This window comes from Polypterus senegalus, chromosome 3, assembly GCF_016835505.1.
Source record: "Polypterus senegalus isolate Bchr_013 chromosome 3, ASM1683550v1, whole genome shotgun sequence".
Lineage (NCBI taxonomy): Eukaryota > Metazoa > Chordata > Cladistia > Polypteriformes > Polypteridae > Polypterus > Polypterus senegalus.
Window position 1 is genome coordinate 161,745,598 of NC_053156.1, and position 20,277 is coordinate 161,765,874.

Genomic DNA, 20,277 nt, shown 5'->3' on the forward strand with positions numbered 1-20,277 from the left:
GAAAACAGGCCAGCATTCAAAATATTTAGACTTTAAGAGTTAAATAAGAAGACAAAAATTAATTCTGAAGTAATGTTACATGTAAAAAGACACAACACCACAAGGAGTTATGCTACTTTGAAAGCAGGAATCACAATATGATATAAACAGGAAAAGAGCCTGAAAGAAAGAAGCTTCTATAAAAAGCATAATGGAGGAGATGTAGTCTCAAATGATCCTGGAAAACAGAATAATAAGTCTTTAGTGTAGATCTTGTTACTTTACAGATCAAAGACATACACCAAAGGATCAGAAGACTACAGAACTTAAAGGTATTCCTGCAGTGAGAAACAGAGTTTGAGATTGAACAAATGAAGAAAAACAAATAAGATTTCACCATCACAATGAGACAGACAGCACTGACAGTAGACCCATCACTATGAACCACTCTTGGAAGTTCAAATCAAGTTCAAGATACAAGCATCTATACAAATAATGAAGGACTAGGTATTACAGTCAGAAGCAGGAAGCTTCAAAAATACCAATCACCTCCTATATAGCCAACTACTACTCTGGTCTTAGTTGGCTACTTTTACATGGATAAAGGTGCAGGAAATAGCAGATTATTATAAAACAATGTTGATTTATCCAATCCTATTGGCCACCTGTTTTTACCAATTTCAGCTATTACAACGCACACAATCTGCACCATGCTCAAAGCAGTGGCTTTCGATGCACTTGAGATGAGATGCACTTCCTAGAGTAAACTTTTAATGGCAAGTTTAATTAGACATTTGAGCTCCTGGCTAAAAGAAGTCCATGTGATTTTGACAGTTTAACTCAGTACCTCTTTCAGTGTTAGAAAATTCTTACAGTTAACTCATTGTTCTCTGAATATATAGCCTAATGAATACTTCATAAACAGACTAGTGGGTCATTAGGGAGACTGAAGTGACTTTGAGAATAAATTCACACTTATCCTGCTTGTAATGGACATAGGCATAGTAATCTGTTTAATTATACTTTTTCTGCATCCAGCTTATGCAGTTTAGATTTGCAGGGAGCAGGTGGTTTGCCTGGCTGACGAAGGCAAATTCCTTACCATGTGGCTAGTCTACAGGTAATTTTCAAAATAAAATGTTTTTAGTTAGGGTTTCTAAAAATTCATATTAGCTACATATATACTCAGCAAAAAAAGAAACGTCCTCTGACTTTCAACTGTTTTTACTTTCAGTAAACTTAATGTGTAAATATTTGTATGAACACTAAAAAAGACTCAACACCATAAGACATAAACTAAAAATGTTTCACAATGTGTTCCTGAATGAAAGGAGGCTCAAAATCAAAAGTACCAGTCAGTATCTGGTGTGGCCACCAGCTGCTTGAAGTACTGCAGTGCATCTCCTCCTCATGGACTGGACCACATTTGTCAGTTCTTGCTGTGAGATGTTACCCCACTCTTCCACCAAGGCACCTGCAAGTTCCTGGACATTTCTGGGGGGAATGGCCCTAGCCCTCACCCTGCGATCCAACAGGTCCCAGACGTGCTCAATGGGATTGAGATCCGGGCTCTTCCACTGCGAGGATGATCAGCTGTCTTTCCAGTCTCCCTGTAGCGCTGCCTTAGGCGTCTCACAGTGCGGACATGGCAATTTATTGCCCTAGCCACATCAGCAGTCCTCATGCCTCCCTGCAGCATGCCTAATGCACAGTCACGCAGATGAGCAGGGACCCTAGGCATCTTTCTTTGGGTGTTTTTCACAGTCGGTAGACAAGTCTCTTTAGTGTCCTGCGTTTTTAGAACTGTGACCTTAAATGCCTACTTTCTGTAAGCTGTTAAGGTCTTAACGACCATTCCACAGGTGCATGTTAATTAATTGATTATGGTTAATTGAACATGCATGGAAAACATTGTTTAAACCCTTTACAATGAAGGTCTGTAAAGTTATTTGGATTTTTAAAACATTATTGTTGAAATACACAGTCCTGAAAAAGGGACGTTTCTTTTTTTGCTGAGTATATAAGTGGCTCAGCTCATATTTAAAATACCAAGCAAACTTAATGATACAACACATAATAAACACGAAGGACATGATCACAGATACACATATTAAGCAGGGCTGCTAGAACAGCATATCTCATTGCTGAAAACTTATCAGCTAACACTAAATTTGACTTGTTGGTTGGATATTGGAAGCCAAAGTAATGTTTATTAGTAAAACAACTAAAATGCACTAACCTTGTGAACGTGCAAACACCACATGTCTGAATGGTATGGTGATCCATTAAATATTATTAAGCTGGTTAGCACTTTTTTTTAATATACTGAAGTAATCATGAATCTCAAAGCAAAATGTTATAATCCTGACAAAGTGACTTGTTTTCAAAACTGAATTTGAAAGTGCTGTTACAAAGACAGCATTAAAGAGATTGTGTAAAAAACTATTCTAAATATTCTTGATGTTTACTAATTCATGCACCATTGTCATTATTGAATTATATTTTTTTGTATTGATTTTCCATTGCATTCATTTTATCACAATCCTACACTCAAACACCCCTGATTTGTTGTTATATTAGGGAAAATCACTTCCCGAGAACACCCAGTCTTGGTCACCATGAATGAAAGTTGGGCCCTAAGGTCAATAAGGAGCCTACCACTTGCCTTTCTGCCATATAGCTTTAGTTAGCTATACATTTATATTAGAAACAGACTATTAGTATACTTAAAAGCATTCATAAGACAAATAGGTATGCTTTCCAATTTCCATTTTTTAAGTTCCAAGCAGCAGACAATAATAGACTTTGTTAAAAATTCTTTTCAAAATTTGATGGGTTTGTTTAGTTTATTTCCTCATGAAGTTTGCTTATATCTGGCTATTGAGCTTCCTAAATAAAGCTTTATATAGTCTCTTAATTATGATTTCTCCAATTTATCTGCATAGTACTCTTTTTATCTATCCTTATTTTTATTGTAAGTTTTGTGAGGAAACACACAGTTAAACCAACTCTTACGGCTTATGTACAGTTGCAGTGAGAATAATAGGAGTACTTTATAAATCCTCACTTCAAACCACCTTATAGGCAACTAATCTTTTCCTGAAACACATCTGTGATAATGTGGTAAAATTTCCTACTAGAAACAACTTAATGGTGAACAGGTAGTGCAATTCCACTTATTTATTAGAATCAGGGCACATATTAATTAAGCGTCTCAAAATTACTCCTAGGAACTGACACTAGGATAAGAATTTGTCCTTCCTCAAAGTTGAGCATAAGTAGTATTTATGAAGCGTCCTAGTCTCAATCCAAATACAAGTCCCTGCGAGAAGGAGGATACATCTGAGAACGAATGACATCACGATTTTATGGCACCCCTTACCACAAATTAACTCATTATGATAGTTTGTAGTTTTCTGGTAATAATGCTGAGGCTTAACCTCTAAAATGATGATACTTATAATAATAATAACAGAAGAAGCAAAAAATTAAAATGTAGGATATTGCGCTAAGCTGCAGGTTACTGTTGCCATTTTGTGACATCATGAGTAATTCTGTAATAAACACCAAAATGAAAAGACCAAAGCACACACCAAATGAGACTTAAGCCTGGTAACAAGCATGTATATTTAACAGTGAATAATCTACAGCCCTGCTTTCAGATGAATCACCTTTCCACTGCTATGGAACATTTAAGTAACAACTCTCCTGACGCTAGCCACAGTTATCCCTGCACAGTTACCGAAGTTGCATTCTTTCTTGAAGTCTTCCTAATCGTCTTGTCATGTCTTTTTCCGTGATCTCTCATATTCTGCAAGGATCTATTTATCCAATGTCCCAGGAGTCTGTACTTGCTTTCTTTAACCTTCAAGGCTATTAAACTGTAAAGTGAATATTCCAGTGGTTCATGGAATGCAAAGCATAGCGCATCAGTGTGACTTTTTACTGTTAATCACCCATCCACCTATGTGTTAGGAGATACAATGCTTGCGATTGACATGTTTGAACTCATCCACACTTGGGGCAACAATCGTTGTTTGCTTTAACATTACTTCTGCATATTGCCTCATACATTGTAAGGGTGTTTGGTGCAAAATTTGAGAAAGCTTGGTGGTGACCTACCCAAATCACTGCTATTGCTAAGATGCCTTTTCCATGTGGCCAAAATGCATAATGTTACCAAAAGTTTCATTTCAGCTGACAGTACAGTACACGGCTTCTCCGCATAGATGGATTGATCAGATAACATGCAAGAATATGATAAGGTTTCAAATATTATTCCAGCTCAGCCAAATCAATATTTTTTTAAAAATTCATTACAAGTTTCTTGCTGTCCTGCATTTGCAAAACATTGTACCTTTCCCAGAGATATGTGCAGATACAGTATATGCCTGAATGCCATCTTCTGGCTGCTCCTAGCAAATTAGCACAGCTTATAAACTCTCCTAGATCCTGTTCAGGTATAGTTTTTCTAAATTAGAAAAATTCCTAAAATGCTTTTACTTTTACCTCTAAGAGTAGGACCAAAATTACATCATTCTGAGAGTTTTAAGCCAATTAGGATTGTTTTTATACTTGTATAAGCTTAATAAACACAGGCCCAGGTGTAGCAATAGTCCCAAACTCACACCAGCTGACAGATTAAGAGAACAACTAATGCAATTAGTCGCATGTCATGTATGGAGAGACTTATTACTTTGTTTTATTCCTCCAAGTAAAGCAGATCATTACTGCCACATCAGCACAGTAGTCTACATTCTTCTAAGGTAATGGCAAGTATTTTTTGTGGTCTATAGTTAAATTATAAAAACACCAAAATAGTTTGATTTTCATATTTTATTGTAATGCTGCTGCTCCAATAAGTAGATGCTACAAACCGATTTTGCCCGCCACAGCAATGTTCAAGTTAAGCCGCTACACCACTTCTAAATGAAATTGGGATTTCTGTTGTTCATTTGAAATGTGCTTGTTTTACTACAATGCTGCAAAGTTGAGATGTTTATTTGTTGTGTCTGTGAATGTTAAACTTAAAAACCTAAGCTATTACACCAAAATTAAATGGACTTGTGATTATGATTATATTACTTATTTTAATTATTCTAGTTTTACTACTACTACTACATCACTGCACTAAGCAGGATTGTTAAGGGCTATTTACAAAAACATTTTTTAGTTTGTTTACTTGGTTAAAAAAAAAAATGAAAAATATGCTGCATTAAATGGAATTGTGATAATAGCCAAAAAAACATTAAGGAACAGCTTGAATGCAGGCATTCCTGTACTTATTCAATTGTCAAGCACATACATTGAATTGACTTTAATACCTGTAATTTACTGAACTGTGCACATCATCTTGGAAAATACAAGTATCAGATCGGGACTCGGTATCAGTGGATACTCTATATGAAATGACTTGGACTGGGGACCTGACGGGATATTCCTACGACTCAATTACTAACAGAATTCACCTATTTGCTTTACTTGGCCTGAAACGAAATAAATCAATATGTATAAAGCAGCCATGTCTGTTTTGCATTTCAACTAAACATTTTACAGAGTCTGTATTGAGCACATTGTGGTATGTCCCACTTACTTACAAATGTTCATTTGGCCAAGCTAATTAGGTTCATTAACAACCAGTGAAGCAGAAAGTGCTTTCATTGAATAGTGGGGTGGTCCAATCACTTTTGGCCTTTCAACCCAGTAATTGTATCAAAAGTTCAAGTAAACAGATCATGAAAGACTTTTTTTACAAACATTATGTCCATGCAGTAAATAACTTGTAATGGAAAAACAAATAACAGAAATAAAAAGAATAAACTTTAAAGTTAAATAGAACATATATAAAAGAAACACAGCCAGGCACAAGTTGCAGATAAAGTTGTGAACAAAAACTTTTTTTTTTTATTGAGATGTTTATTAGTGGGAGAGAGCGGTTTCAAACTAATGTACAAAGAAAACAACATTAGAGTTCAAAACAATCCACTTAAATTAAAAATGTACAGAATGGAAAAGTGCAGAGAATGCAGGAAAATAAATCAGTAAATAAATATGTACACAATGCAACCCTCTCTCAGTTTTGGACACCTTTATGAATAAAATAGGAAGGAAGACAGCAGTGAAAGGAACTTGTGCTATGTACCTACCGTAAGTCCTAACTTTCAAAAAGTTAAAAGGGCCCCAAGACAACAGCAGGGCCATGTACTCTCCTCCATTAGCAGGAATATGTTTTGACTTTATACCAGTCCTTCATTGTTCCACCCTATCTCATGGAGAGTCAGTCAGGTCTAGCACCTGCTAACCCAATACCCCTACTCCCACAGCTCCGCCAAAGAATTCTAAACATACATTAAATATTTCCACATAGGGGATGCAGCATTTTTTGCTCTGTGCTACCTGTCCCAGCCTAATAAAATCCTTTCCCATTCAACAAGTGGCAGTCAGGAAGGAAAATATCAATGGTAGTAACTATTTACTTTTAAAAGGAACTCTCCATAAAACTTATGCAAGATTTTCTCACTCTTAACTAGCCTCCATCTATTCCTCAGTGCTCTGGATGAATGACAGTCGGGTAACAACCAGCATCTATCCTACTCGATTTACAGGCTGAATAGTTTTAAACGGCTCCATCTCTTCTCATTTTAATCTGTGCTTACTAGGAGGCCCTAGAATTCATCAAATATTTGAACTATGACCTCAACATTTCCCTGAATGAAAAAATAATCCTATAACCTACTTTCTTACATTTATGCACCCTTAGTTAGTATCCAAGTACATCTCATGTTCTTATTGAAAAGCTAATTTTAAGATAACAGTTACCAATTTCACTTTATCCCTTCATAATAATGCTGATTAGTGCTTTCAGGATTGTAGTAATCTGATCAAAAACAAAAGCATTTACATCAAATTTCCATGGCAGTTATTTTCATGACGTGAATAATTCAGTCAATTTGCAGGAGATCATTTAAATTAATAGCTGAAGGGGCACTTTTGATTTAGTGTTGGGTTTGCCGTAATAGAAGACAAACTCTAAAATCACTTTATATCTTTTTATAGGTTTAAAACATGGCATCTGTTGTATAAAAAAAAAACCTCTTCAATATATAGAAAACATTTTTTCTCACTTTTTTTTTTAATTCAAGTAAATTCAGTGCTTAAGTGAATTAAGTTCAGTTTGATTTTCATTATGCTCTGGGCAAGAAAAAGCTTGATGTGATAAAAATCTATAAGAATTGTCATATAAAAGCCAAGTACTCAGGCAACACTACAAAGAAAAGGGATCACTTTTCAAGGCATTAACACAGAGCTAAGTTTAAATGATGCACTGATGATTGTGTTAAGAACCATAATTAAATAAGGTCAGTCTTACTGTGAAAACAGTTTTCATGCTTGAATTCCATTTCCACAACTAAAAAAAAGTTTATGTCCAGAGCTTTTCCTTATAAGGTGTAAGTGACTAGCAAATGTTTGCCCAGAAAGGTTTGATTTCAACTTTTACTTCATTCTGATACAACAAAGGAACAATAAATTCTAACACATTCAACTCAATCTGTAACACTTGACACAGTACTAAAGAAAACAAAAAAACTTATCACACTAGCTCTGAAGTATCAAAATAATATAAGATCATGACTTCCCTGGTAATTCCCATGTGAATGTTAAATCACAAACAGCCATGTACTACCAACATATGCACAGAATATCAGAGAGCTTATAATGTTGAATAAAGGTGGGTCATTCATAGAGCTTTCAATGCACAGGTGACTGTCAGACACCTTTGGCAATAAAACAGAAGCAATTTTCCTACATAGGAATTTACTCTCAAGCAAATATACCATCCTGTATATTTGTGGCACAAATCTATTATCGTACAACTCTGATATACTGAAAATATTATGTATTGTAATAATATCTGCCAAATTCCTGGCTTTTAGCTTGTTTAAAACCTTTCTTCTTTAGATCCAACGAGATTCTGCCAAGTCGCCCATGGCCGTGCAAGAAGAAACAGAGTGACTTAATTGCAAATGGCAGAGGTCCAAGCCATATACCACGTGCAACTGTTTGGGGTTTTAATGACAATGCTCATCATTCACTGCTTATACAATGAACTGTAAAGCTTCTCCAAGCTTATTATTGCTAAATAGTTCAGGCACTTGTAGTTATGTTAAATTTATATTGTGGAAAAACTAAAACGTCTGTGGAGTCAAACAGATAGTTTGCCAAAAAAATAAAAAAAATACTACTCAATGCAATCAAACAATATATTCTATGTGACAAAAATACATTCTCAAAATTAGGTTTCTGCCAACTATCTTTCAATATAGTGTTTTTCTTTCTAATCTGACCACACTTTGAACCTCAAACTCGATTTTGCCAGGTTACTGACTTGACACAAAAAGCTCTGTATACATGGAGATACATTTACTTGCCTTTTAATCATTAACTAATATACCACAGAAGCTACAAGAGCACTTTGGCAAAAATTAAAAGTCATACAAAACCACACACCTATAACAAGTCACAGTGCAAATTAAATGCAGGTTCTTATCTTGAGCTTGAATGACTTAATTTTGTTCTCTCTCTCTCTCCCCCACTTTACACATCATAAAAAGTTCACAACTGGAAAATACAGCAGATTAAGGAAGTATTCAGACCCCTTCATTGTTTTTACATTTTTCTGTGTTGCAGCCTTGTGCTAAAATCATTTAAATTAAATTTTTCCCACTGAATGATGTATTCCTCAATACCCCAAAAGGACAAAGTAAAACAGGATTTTAGATTTTTTTCCCCCCAAATCTGTTTAGCAAGTATTAAGACTCTTTGCTATGACACTTGAAATTTGGCCCAGGTGCATCCCATTCTATGGGATCAACACTGAGATCTTTTTGCATTTTGTGTGGAGTCTAAACAAATAAAATCCAGCAGTGCTGAATCCAGGGATCACAAGGCCACAATGGCCTCTATAAATCTTAAATGGAAGAAGTCTGGAACAACCACGGCTCTTCCTAAAGTTGGCTAACCTGCCAAATTGAGCAATTGTAAGAGAAGGACTATGGTAAGAAAGTTTACCAAGAATCTGATGGTCATTCTGGTTGAGCTCCAGACAACTTGTATGGAGATGGCCAATGTGTTCAGCCAATCACTAATGAACAATATCATCAACTATTGCCTCAGCCCTAACACATGCAGAAATGGCTAAAGAATAATACACATTCAACAGCTACATTCTTCAGGGTAAATGTATAAAACTTATCAATCTTCACTTAATGTGCACTTTTGTAAAATATCATCAAAAAATGGCTTACAAATCAAGCAATACTAAAAGATTAAAAAAGATGTAAATTGTATACAACTATTATAGCCTGTAGACTGTGCTGCCACTACACAGCGGTGACATCAAAAAGGCAAGGATAAGATAATGGTGAAAACAGATTAAGTATATTGTACATAAAGTGAGTGTAAGAATGCAACATGAACATAGGATTAGAATGCTGGGATCACTGGAATGAATTCAAAACAATAATATGCATATTTAATCATGAAATAAGTTCTAATAAAAACTAATCTTGTAGTACTAGTACATTAAATAATCTTTTAAAGTAATAATACATTTTAATTTAATAATACAGAATCCATGGCTATTCTTATAATGTTCACATCTGTACTTCCATATTTAATAGGATTAGTCACTACCTGGACATTTATTGTACATATCTATATATGTAGCGCAAAGGTGACTGACACATTCACTCGCTCATCCATCAACAAAAACACTTATTTCCTGTTTAGCTAAAAGGCTGAAATTTGGTAGAGTGATACATCTAAGGCAGTAGTTTTCTGCTAAGAAAGGACATTTTAATTTATTAATATTTCAAGATAATCCTCCCCACAACATAAAAAAAGAACAAAATTCAGTAACGCTTTGACAGATTTGACTGAAATTTGGTGATGTGATAGAAAAAAGAAAACTAGCCAAAACTTTTTTTTTTTTTTAAATTACTCAATTTTTTGACAGTAATAATGCTGTAGAAAGTGAAGTAGTCTTAGACACAGTGTCCCTTTTGTCTTCAGCTGTGATAGAATGGAGAAATGGGGTGTGCAGTTCATGCAAATGAACACAGCATCACTATACCAGCATAGGCTATAATCGCATAGAGAGATTAGCCTGCCAGCAAGTGAGGATGGGCAATGCCCTGCACAGAAAAAAAAAAAGATGAGTTAGCGAGCTATATGGAAAATGTGAAGTGGATGAAGAAAAGTTAGGCGAAACTCAAAAAAGACATGGTTAGCTAGTGGCCTTCTTGATTAATAGCAGTACTCCCTTTCTGTCGCCTTTTTCATACTTCACATGATACAGTACAATACATACAAATTTAAGCCAGATTGGATTATTCGAGTGTTCTTAAATACAGATACTTCAAAGAATGAGTGGTCAGGGGTGTAGCTTACTAGTAAAATACATGCAGTATTGCAGGGAACGAAGGTGCCACCTTGGGCGTCAGACTGTGATGTGCCACTATGTTCCAATTCACAAAGCAGAATGAGGTAACTACTGTTACTGCACACCAAACCACTTCCAAGCCCTGGATAAAACACAAACTAGGAGGGACCACATGCCTTGGTCAGTTTAAGTAAAGGGGTCTCTTAAGGTCAGAAGATACAGGAGGCAGACACTGTACATAGTTCATAGTATTACTTATTTTACCTGTTCTTACATTAACAACGAGTTAATTTCCTGGGACGTGTAATATTCAGCCTGTGAACGTCAATGCTGTATATGTAATACATCAAAGTAAATCACAATTCATTGTATACCGTTTTTGATCTTAACCCTTCAAAGCTTTGTAACAGTAAAAGTTTACAGATCAAAGCATTAAATTTAAATCTGACTGAAGCTACCACTTTTACAAGATCTGCTACAGGGTGAAATTATATTTATACCCAAATCCTATTATTATTACTACTAATTACCTGTTTTAATTCAAAAGAATACAGTTTCCTGTCAATAGGTATTTTGAAATAACCATTAACAAAAGCTAACTCACTAGGAAAAGCTCAAGAGTAAGGAGCTCCAGTGAACTAATAATATTAGCCCCTAGAGGAAAGAAAAAAACAAACATGGTATACAGAAAAATACTTAGTTACTTACATAGTACTTCTGATACATCCCTATAAATTAGACCTTGTCTAATTGTCTTAGGAAATTTCCCATGCGAACCTGGGATGACACAGCTAGTACTTCATAAACACCACACTTGGTAGCATTATCACATAAATGGTAGCAGATTTTCTTCTGCTAGGCCCCAGGCTACTTTCATGCAAGTTTTAATTCACAAACAAGTCATTGCATTAGATCAGCTGGCAATTTTGACATTTGCCCAATGCGAGTAATTAGTATACTTATCAATAAGATAATAACGTGCCACCACCTGCCTAATTTATAATACAAATATGTACATTAATACCGTAATAAGTGAGACAATGCCACTGGTTTGATTAATGTTTTTTTTTTTTATTAATTAGCACCCCAAAAAGGTTGAGAAACAGGAACAAGTCCTTTGGGCCACCACTATTATTTTCAAAATATACTGAGGATCTGTGAAAAGAGATCTACAGGAAATGGAATTCCATTCAGATTATAGTGTCTAGGGATTGCTGACACAATGCATTCAGGAAAAAAAAAGTCTTTAACCCCAATTCTCAGCTCACATGATAAATATGCAGCCTGTGTCTTTTCTTAACCCTAAGAATGCAGCTTTCACACAGACACTTTATATCAGTTATCTGTTGCCATTTAACAAACTCATTATTTTGTTAAACATTCTTCAAGCAAACATAGATCAATGAGGCATAATTGTAAGATATCAAAATGCTGTGTCCTAATTTACATACCCAACATTTTCAACTTTTAATTAATGGTTAATTTAATTTAATGGTATGCTGAGCAGTTTGTTACTATCAAAACTAAAACAAGGTTTATAGGTATTAAGAAATGCTGCACTTTGTAACCTGTTAATGTATCAATAAATTGTGTCACTGTAATAACTTTTTTTAATAATCCACGTATTTTCGGAACCTGGTTTTTCCAAAAGAGTCACAGTGAGCTGGAGCCTGTTCTAGTAACACTGGATATAAGGCAGGAACTAACTACAGAACAGATATTTGTTAATTAAGAAGAACACTCACATATATTGGGGCAAACTGGAGTCATCAATTACATGAAAATGAACATCTTTGGAACCCATTCAATTCAAAGCAAGGCTGCAGGAGGCCCAAGAACATCCTGGCATCAAGTAGGAGTTTACTGCTCCCACTCACATTCTACATAGCGTCTGCTCTTATCCCTTAAATACAAATGCATAGCTAGTAATGGAAATAGGATGACCATAAATATTAACAATACTTCAGAATATATTGATACTCTGAAAGGCTAAATCATGAGATCAAATTTTGATCAGTCCACAAATAACTTCAGCTTGCTACTGAAACAGGCTTTTGCTAAAGCAGCATCTCTCAAAGCACATTAAAGTGGAAATGGAATCACTGTGGTTAAATGATGTCACACACTCTCTTACATAATGTTGTCCATAAGGAAAACAAAAAAATACTATACTTCAAAGTTTACATAGATTTAAACTGACAGAAAACACAATGGTTTAAGGATGACCACCATAAGGCCATCCTCTGTAAGTAGCACATGCCAAATCATACTAAAAGGTACAAATGAAAACATAAATAAAACCCAAATTGTATTTAGAACCAATATAATAAATAAAATGAAAATGTACAGCATACAGAAATAACATTCCTCTTAATATTAGTAGTATAGAGGTAATGGACTGCTTTAGTGAGAAACCTACTAGCCTAGCATTACACACTGACCAGTCCAGATCTAGTAATACTGGTTTACATCAGCTCACCTTTCAGACATTCTTGTCTAAATCAGTTCATCCAAGGATAAGGAATTCTACAATTTCATTATGAAACAAACCAAGCACCTAGCTTGTTGACCCAATGTTTACTCAATACATATTTGTCTAATGGAAAATATCATATATGTGCCAAATAACTTAAACTTTCTTTTTACATTGTGTATTCTTATGTTAGAGCTAGATCAAATTATGCAGATCCAGATCGTCTGAATGACTTTGATTTATGCAGATTTATACAATTCCAGTTCAGCGCAAAGACGATTCAGTTCACACACTTCTCGATGGTCTGAGATTTTTTGGGTGATTTTTTGTGTAATAAACTTAATAAGTTATAGCGTAATGAAAATTGCATAATTAGATCTGGACCACCCTATAGTTGTCTTATTAAACCACACGACTTCTGGAAATCTCTTGGACAATTACAAAAAGACCATCATTTCACCAACTGACAACTGCATTTGGTACAGCAAGGGGTACATCTTTTCACTTTAGTTACTGTATATTAAATAATTAATTGAGCAATCTGGAAGTGACACTTGACAAGATGAAGCACAAATGTGGTATAAACTTTTAAGCAATGATACTTTTTGTTGCCAGGTTTCAAACCCATGCACAATATTTATTTCCCCAAATCAGGCTAACATCCGAGCACCTTCAGTGCTCTTTTAAACATTTAAGCTTAATCTCAACAGTGTGATTCAAGATGCATCCTACTTTTAGTTGTTTTGAATCTCATTTACCCACATCAATCAAAATATATGGCTACTCTGTCCTGATGTAATTGATGGTCTGCATTCCAATCAATTTCCAAATGACAAGCAAATACCTATGTTTAATTAAATCTGGTTGACTCTGCATAGTCTAGTTTCTGATTTAAGCAATGTATGGAACTATAGGTTAATTGGTTTTTAATAGTTAAAATTTATTTTTTTCATTGTTCAATGTCAAAGAATACTCACTTTCAAATGCATCCATGTCTTACCTATAGCAATCAAGAAACAATTTAAAAACTATTGTGCACTTTTTTGATAGATAGACAGATAGATCTTTATTGATCACATGAAAACATTTGCAAATAGTATAACAAAGAACAACCACCAACTACAAGAATTACAAAAAGGAAGGCAACACTTCTGACTTAGCTAATGATAAAACAGTGTCAGTGACAATATGATAATACAGTAGTGACTGTGAGGCAGTATAAAGACCAATTGCTATAAGTATAAAGGAGTCCCAATAATGTTTTAGTGTTCCTTAAAGAATGATAGGAGAAAACTCTAAACTTATTCTGCAACTCCCTTATTCCGTGTTACATTAATAGTCACCTTAAAGGGCCATTCCACATTTGCCCCATTGCTTAGATCAGTTATAAAGAATGAATTTTGTTCCATTTTCCTTTGTGTTAGTGTGAATGATCTGCTCTAGATGAACCAAATCTCTTTCCAAGAATATTTAAGTGTACAGAGAAGAAATCATGCTTTGGGTGTGTCAAGGTGCATTTGGAGAATATATTATCAGCTGCAATGTAAAGCAAATGCAAAAGCAACCATAATGCCAACCACTTTATAAACAATATGGTCTCTAACACCGGGTTAGAGGATGCTGTTGCATACCTTTATAGCTTTTCCTACAAGGCAGGAACCATCCTTTCGGATTAGACACCATTTTACATCTGGACACATTCAATTACACAAGCTCACTGTAAAGGTACCAATGAACCTAAAATGCAAGACACTGAAAAATCGAGCTGCACATCATACCTAGGTCCATGATGCTCTCTGCTCAGTACCAGCAAAATAAAGTATGCTCTTAAAATACTTCTGTAAAGTCAGAAAAAGTTAGTCCTTAAGTTTTCCTTTTCAAAACAAGGATTTCTTCAGATTAATTTGAGAGCCCATTTATATCCCCTTTCCAAACCAGCTTTTCTGTTGAATTAAACTATGTGTGAACTGAGCGTAGATCTAACTTGTACTATGGATGAAATTGATCTAAATACACCCTAACAGTCAGGCAATAAACTGCTTCAACAATAAAATTGTTAAACTAACTTCACATTCTTAGAAGGATGTATTGATCCATCCATACATCATTATTTGTCTTTCATTTCACGGTTGGGGGAGATTTATATTACAGTATCTAGATAGATGCCCGATGTAAGGCACTATACTGTATAAAAGACAGACAGATAGACAGACAGAGATAATGCTGTAAGGTGCTATATGATGGATAGACAGAGACAGAGATACTGGATGCAAGGCACTATATGACAGATAGATAGATAGATAGATAGATAGATAGATAGATAGATAGATAGATAGATAGATAGATAGATCTGTATGTAAGGGACTATATGATGGATGGATAGATTTTACTCATCCCCTCAGGTAAATTCAGGTGTCCAGTAGCTCAAACTATAATGTTTGAATTTTGTGCCCAGTTTCTGTTTGTGTGGACTCTGCACTTTCTCGGTGTGACCATGTGGGATGCTCTCCAGGTTTTCACTTAGTGATAAGTTACTGTAGCGACAGGCTGACATCCCATCCACAGTTGGCTCTTTCCTGCCTTATGCCAATACTTACAGAACAGGCACTGGGCCCTTTCACACCGTTTAGTGGGTTTGACAATAAACTGAAGTAGAAGAGAGTAACTAGTAGCCACCTATTCGTGCAAAAATATAAGAGAGTGTTCATTTACCTAAAATGAAACTGCTTTGCTACCAATCAGGAAGAAGTAATATTTTTAATTTTGCATGAGAGCCTCCATCCCTTAAAAACAAACACAATGCTAGTAACAAAACACTAACACCCACTAAAAGCAATTATGCAGCGCTGAATTAAATTAAGAAACGTGACACCTGCCCACTACTGCGCATGTAACCCGTTTCTCCCACAATTGAAATAATCCCTGATCATAACAATAATGTAATGCTGGACTATAAAATAAGGCAAAGACTCGTTAAACCACGAGATTCACTTTGAAGGAGTTGCACACAATACGTTTAAAGGAACGTTTAACTGTAGACATGGAAAAAGCTGTCTTTAATAAAACTGCACTCGAAACTTGAGATTCGCCAGTTTGACAGAGTCCATAACCTTACTATGGAGGCGAGGCAATCGTCATTACCAGTATACCTCAGCCTGATTTAATGAACAATATACTTAAAACACAGGCAGGCCAGCATCGTCACCTGCATAAAAAAGTCAAATGGAAGTGAGCGCCTGGTGCCAAAGCGAGTCCCACGTCCAGTTTGGCACACACACACACACACACTCCATTCCACCGGCCTGCGTGAGAAAGCGCTCTGGGCAACTAAAACTGGAAAATCCATTTCGAGGTGGATCTCGTCTGCGGATTTCCCTCTTTCTATGCGTAAAGGTCAATAATCGGGGTGTATCGATTCAAACTGGAGGATTTCCCCTAAAACAAGTAAAGCTCTGTAACGATTTCACAAAAAGGCACCGGTGACATTAGGAAGAGTAGTGCACACTTGTCTAACTGGTTGGTTTCTTTTATTTAATGACTTCTGAAAGCGAAAAGAACGACAATCCTGGTTAAACGTTGTAAAACAGCTCCAAACATTTCATACACTAAAACCCTCCGATGACATGCACAGAAAACTGTACCTATTTAACAGGATATCTTACTCGCACGATAAAATAAACACAACACGGAACAGTAGCAAATACAACTTTACACCATTAAAGCATTGCCCCTTAAATAAACAGATCGCTGAAGCAGCACAGCTGAATGCCTCGATTCCCACGGTTCCTGTTCCTTAAACATTTTTTTCTAGCGCTCAAAGCAGGACGGCGCCATATGTTTAACCAAAGTTTATACAGCAGTCTTTTGGAGTTGCGCTCTCAGCACAAATGTTAACCAGAAAAATAAATAAATAAATGAATAGAACCTAACTTGTAAACTAGTGACTTGCATGAGCAAAAATAAAAACAAAGTCGCTCCCGTTTGTTACACTTGCTGAATGCAACACAGGAGACCACAACGCACTATATTTACATACAGCAACAGGTCGGGTGGCTCTTAAGAGTCGCCACATGGGTGTTTTTATGCGTCAGTTTGGGGGCTAAAGGTGGATAATTTAATAGCCCCAAGTGAACGTCCCGTCGCCCGCAGTCATTACGCTCGTGCTGAAGTTTTCACACATACGGCTCTCGATATTAAACAAGTTAGTGACTCCGAAAACAACGCTCTTTTCTCGTGGGTCCGCTCTTACCTTTCATCCACTCGACCACGTCTTTGGGGCTCCATTTCGTTATGGGTTCCATAGCTTTTCAAGTTAAGAAACGTGTCCCCCCCCTTTCACCGGATGGCAATAGAAGCAGGTAAGCCACTACCGACAGCGATTCAGTTCGTCACTCTCAGTTTCCTTTCGCTTCTCCCATCGTACGCAGTTTCTGAAAACCGGTTACATCTTTGCACTCAAAAAAGTTGTGCTAACTTTTTTAAAATTCATATTATTTTCTTCAGCTCAGTTCTTACTGCTTTCCCCATAGAAACGTGACCGGCCACTGAGAGGAGGGCATCCAAAGAGCGATGTGGGCAGGCAGAGAGGAGAAAAAAAAAAAAGAAAACTCCCACAGGATCAGGTTGCAGTTTCAGCTGTTTCTAGCAACTCCATACACATGAAACTGCTTAAAGGGGAGGAGGCTCGCTCCTTTGTTTTTAAAGTATTTTCCCTTTGTGAACAGGAACAAAAAGACTGAAACAAAAGGCCTTTTTTAATTTTGTGTTCATCAGCCAATGTTGCCTACCTTTGTACCAATCTATCAACAGTGTCCAACATCACTGGTAAATAAATGTCAGTATTCTCTGCCTTTTAGACATGCGTTGTTTTCATAATGCAAATATTGACTTACTTCCAACATATATATATATACTTTTATTCTATGTTAGTGGACCCTAATTCTGTTTTCTTTATTTTGTCTTTTTTCATTATGTAAAGCACTGTGAGTTACATCATTTGCATGAAAATGTGCTATATAAATAAATGTTGTTGTTGTATATGTGTGTTTGTTATATACTGTAAATAATTAAATTATGTTTACAGTTTTCTGTGCTTGTTTACACTATTTATGATTACACCTTGCCTGAAGAAGGGGTCTGAGCTGCTTCAAAATCTTGCGTTTTGTAATCTGCTCAGTTAGCCAATAAAAGGAGCCATTTGGCTTCACTTCTCATTGCATTCATAAATGACTAACACTGTACATCACTCTGCTATTATGTACTGTGTATACCTGTGATGCAGTGCTGCGAGGATAGATTCCAACCCCCCCTAAATTTGATTAGTGGGTTTGAGCATATGTTAACATATATTAATATTGTACACATTGCCTATTTTATATAGCACCATTGACAGTATTAATAAGAAAAGTGTGTTTTTTAAGATTCACACATTAAAGTATAAATTCCACTATTACATCTGACCTGTGCTAATGAAACACGTTTTACACAGTAATAACTGCATTTTAGTGTTTTATATATATATATGTGTATACTGTACATACACTGTATATGTACACTGTGTATGTATATATATATATATATATATATATATATATATATATATATATATATATATATATATATATTTATTTCTATGTATATGTAAATATGAATAGTTATGGGTAAAGCCCGGAAATTGGATAAATCTAGCAGTACTTGGATAAATCTGACATTATCCAGCAGACCTGGGTAAAGCTCGAATAACATAATGAGTCTGTAACTTTACCCGGGTAGTCTCTTTGGATAATGCAAACTTTATTCGTGTAATGCTAGGTTTATCCATTTTATGCCTTTACCCATAACACACACACACACACACACACACACATATATATATATATATGAAAGTGTAGGTCTGTGATAAGGTTTGCATATTTGTAGCTAGAGATCCACAAAGGGAGAAAATGAGTCATGTATCTTGAAATAGTTTTTATTCCTAAGTTTTTGACAACCTGCAAGGTGTCATCACCAGAGGAAAATGATTAGACATACAGAAATCTAAGGCAATATATAGGAAGTGAGGGGTGGGGGTTGGGGGAATTGTGGATTATTAAGGTGGGGTTTGGAACGCGTTGGTCATAAAGTATTTTTTATTATTTAGATGTGCTGCTTTATTAGCCTGCATATGCTAAGTTCAAGTCCAAGTGTCTTTTAATGGCGTATTCATTATAGAGCCACGATTCAGCCAGCTCTCTGGCACTCTTAATATTGGCCCTGAATTTAACTTTCACAGTGTCCCAGTCAAATGTGTGTCTGGTAGAACTTCTGTGTGTGTAAATCAGAGACCATGGGTCTTTTCTTTGGACAGCACTGCGATGTTCCTGTATACATGTTACGAGTCTTTTAGATGTTTGTCCCATGTATACCACTGGGCCTGCATTGCATATATAATACTGTATATATGTATACAGACACATTTTTTGGTTGTAAACTACTTAATTCTCAAATCCACTTAATCCAATGCAGGTCTTAGGGGATCAAAGCCTATCCCATCAACACTTAGCACAAGGCAGGAATCAACTAATACATCACAGGACTCACTAATGCATATACCTTTTGGGCCAATTTAGTTTCTGCTGTTAACCGAACACAGGTAGATCTTTTATTTTTAATGAGTGTACCCTCTGTTAAGTCGGTCTGATAACGAACAGATGGTTAAAATTTTTATTTTTTATTATTATGTAGGCAGTTTGGTTTAGTGGCTAAGGTATTATATTTAAAATTGGAAGGACACACGTTTAATTTCCATCTTGAACACAGTGTATAACATTAAACAAGTCACTGCTACATGTGTTCCAACAGTAATAACATTTCTATTATCAATTGTAAAATGGCCTTGGGTAAAATATGAAATAGTAATGCATTGTTTTTTTATTTATTTGGTGAAAACAAACATTGCATTTGAGACAAATATGATAAATTTTATTTGATATTTCTTTTTTTTTTCTTTTTTTTTTGGAGCAGTGGTGGCTTAGGGTCACAGGGAGTCAGTAGAAGAACAAATAGCCTTGTACTTTACAGTCCCACACCTTATCCTCTAGGCCAAACTGTCTAGATGGTAATGTGTCGCCAAAGGGAACTATATAAAATGCAGCTTGTTCTTTATGTTTTTCTTCCTTTTGTTGTATTTTATTAGTTATTGCCCAAAACAGCTTGCATTAACTAAAATTTAGTTTTTCTTTCAAAGTAAAATCTTTTAAACTATTTTAAGAACCATCGTCTGTGTTTCACATACTCTCATGATTTTCTTGTGTTGGATAAATTGCAGAGGTTAATAAAATCAATTGAAAATGTCCCCACATCTATTTGTAAGATTAAATGATTTTTAGTTTTGAACAATGTGGTT

The 20,277-nt window shown here is 35.6% G+C and overlaps 1 protein-coding gene across 2 annotated transcripts in view; it reads right to left on the bottom strand.

Moving 5' to 3' along the window:
* Positions 1-17,464, bottom strand: part of ipcef1 (interaction protein for cytohesin exchange factors 1) — a 307,632-nt gene extending 290,168 nt beyond the window's left edge. For both annotated transcript variants that reach the window (XM_039748169.1, XM_039748168.1), the window contains exon 1: positions 17,143-17,464. In XM_039748169.1, coding sequence (XP_039604103.1) covers positions 17,143-17,194 — 52 coding nt within the window. In that variant the 5' untranslated portion in view covers positions 17,195-17,464. The remainder of the gene's footprint in view (positions 1-17,142) is intronic.
* Between the last annotated feature and the right edge of the window lie 2,813 nt (positions 17,465-20,277).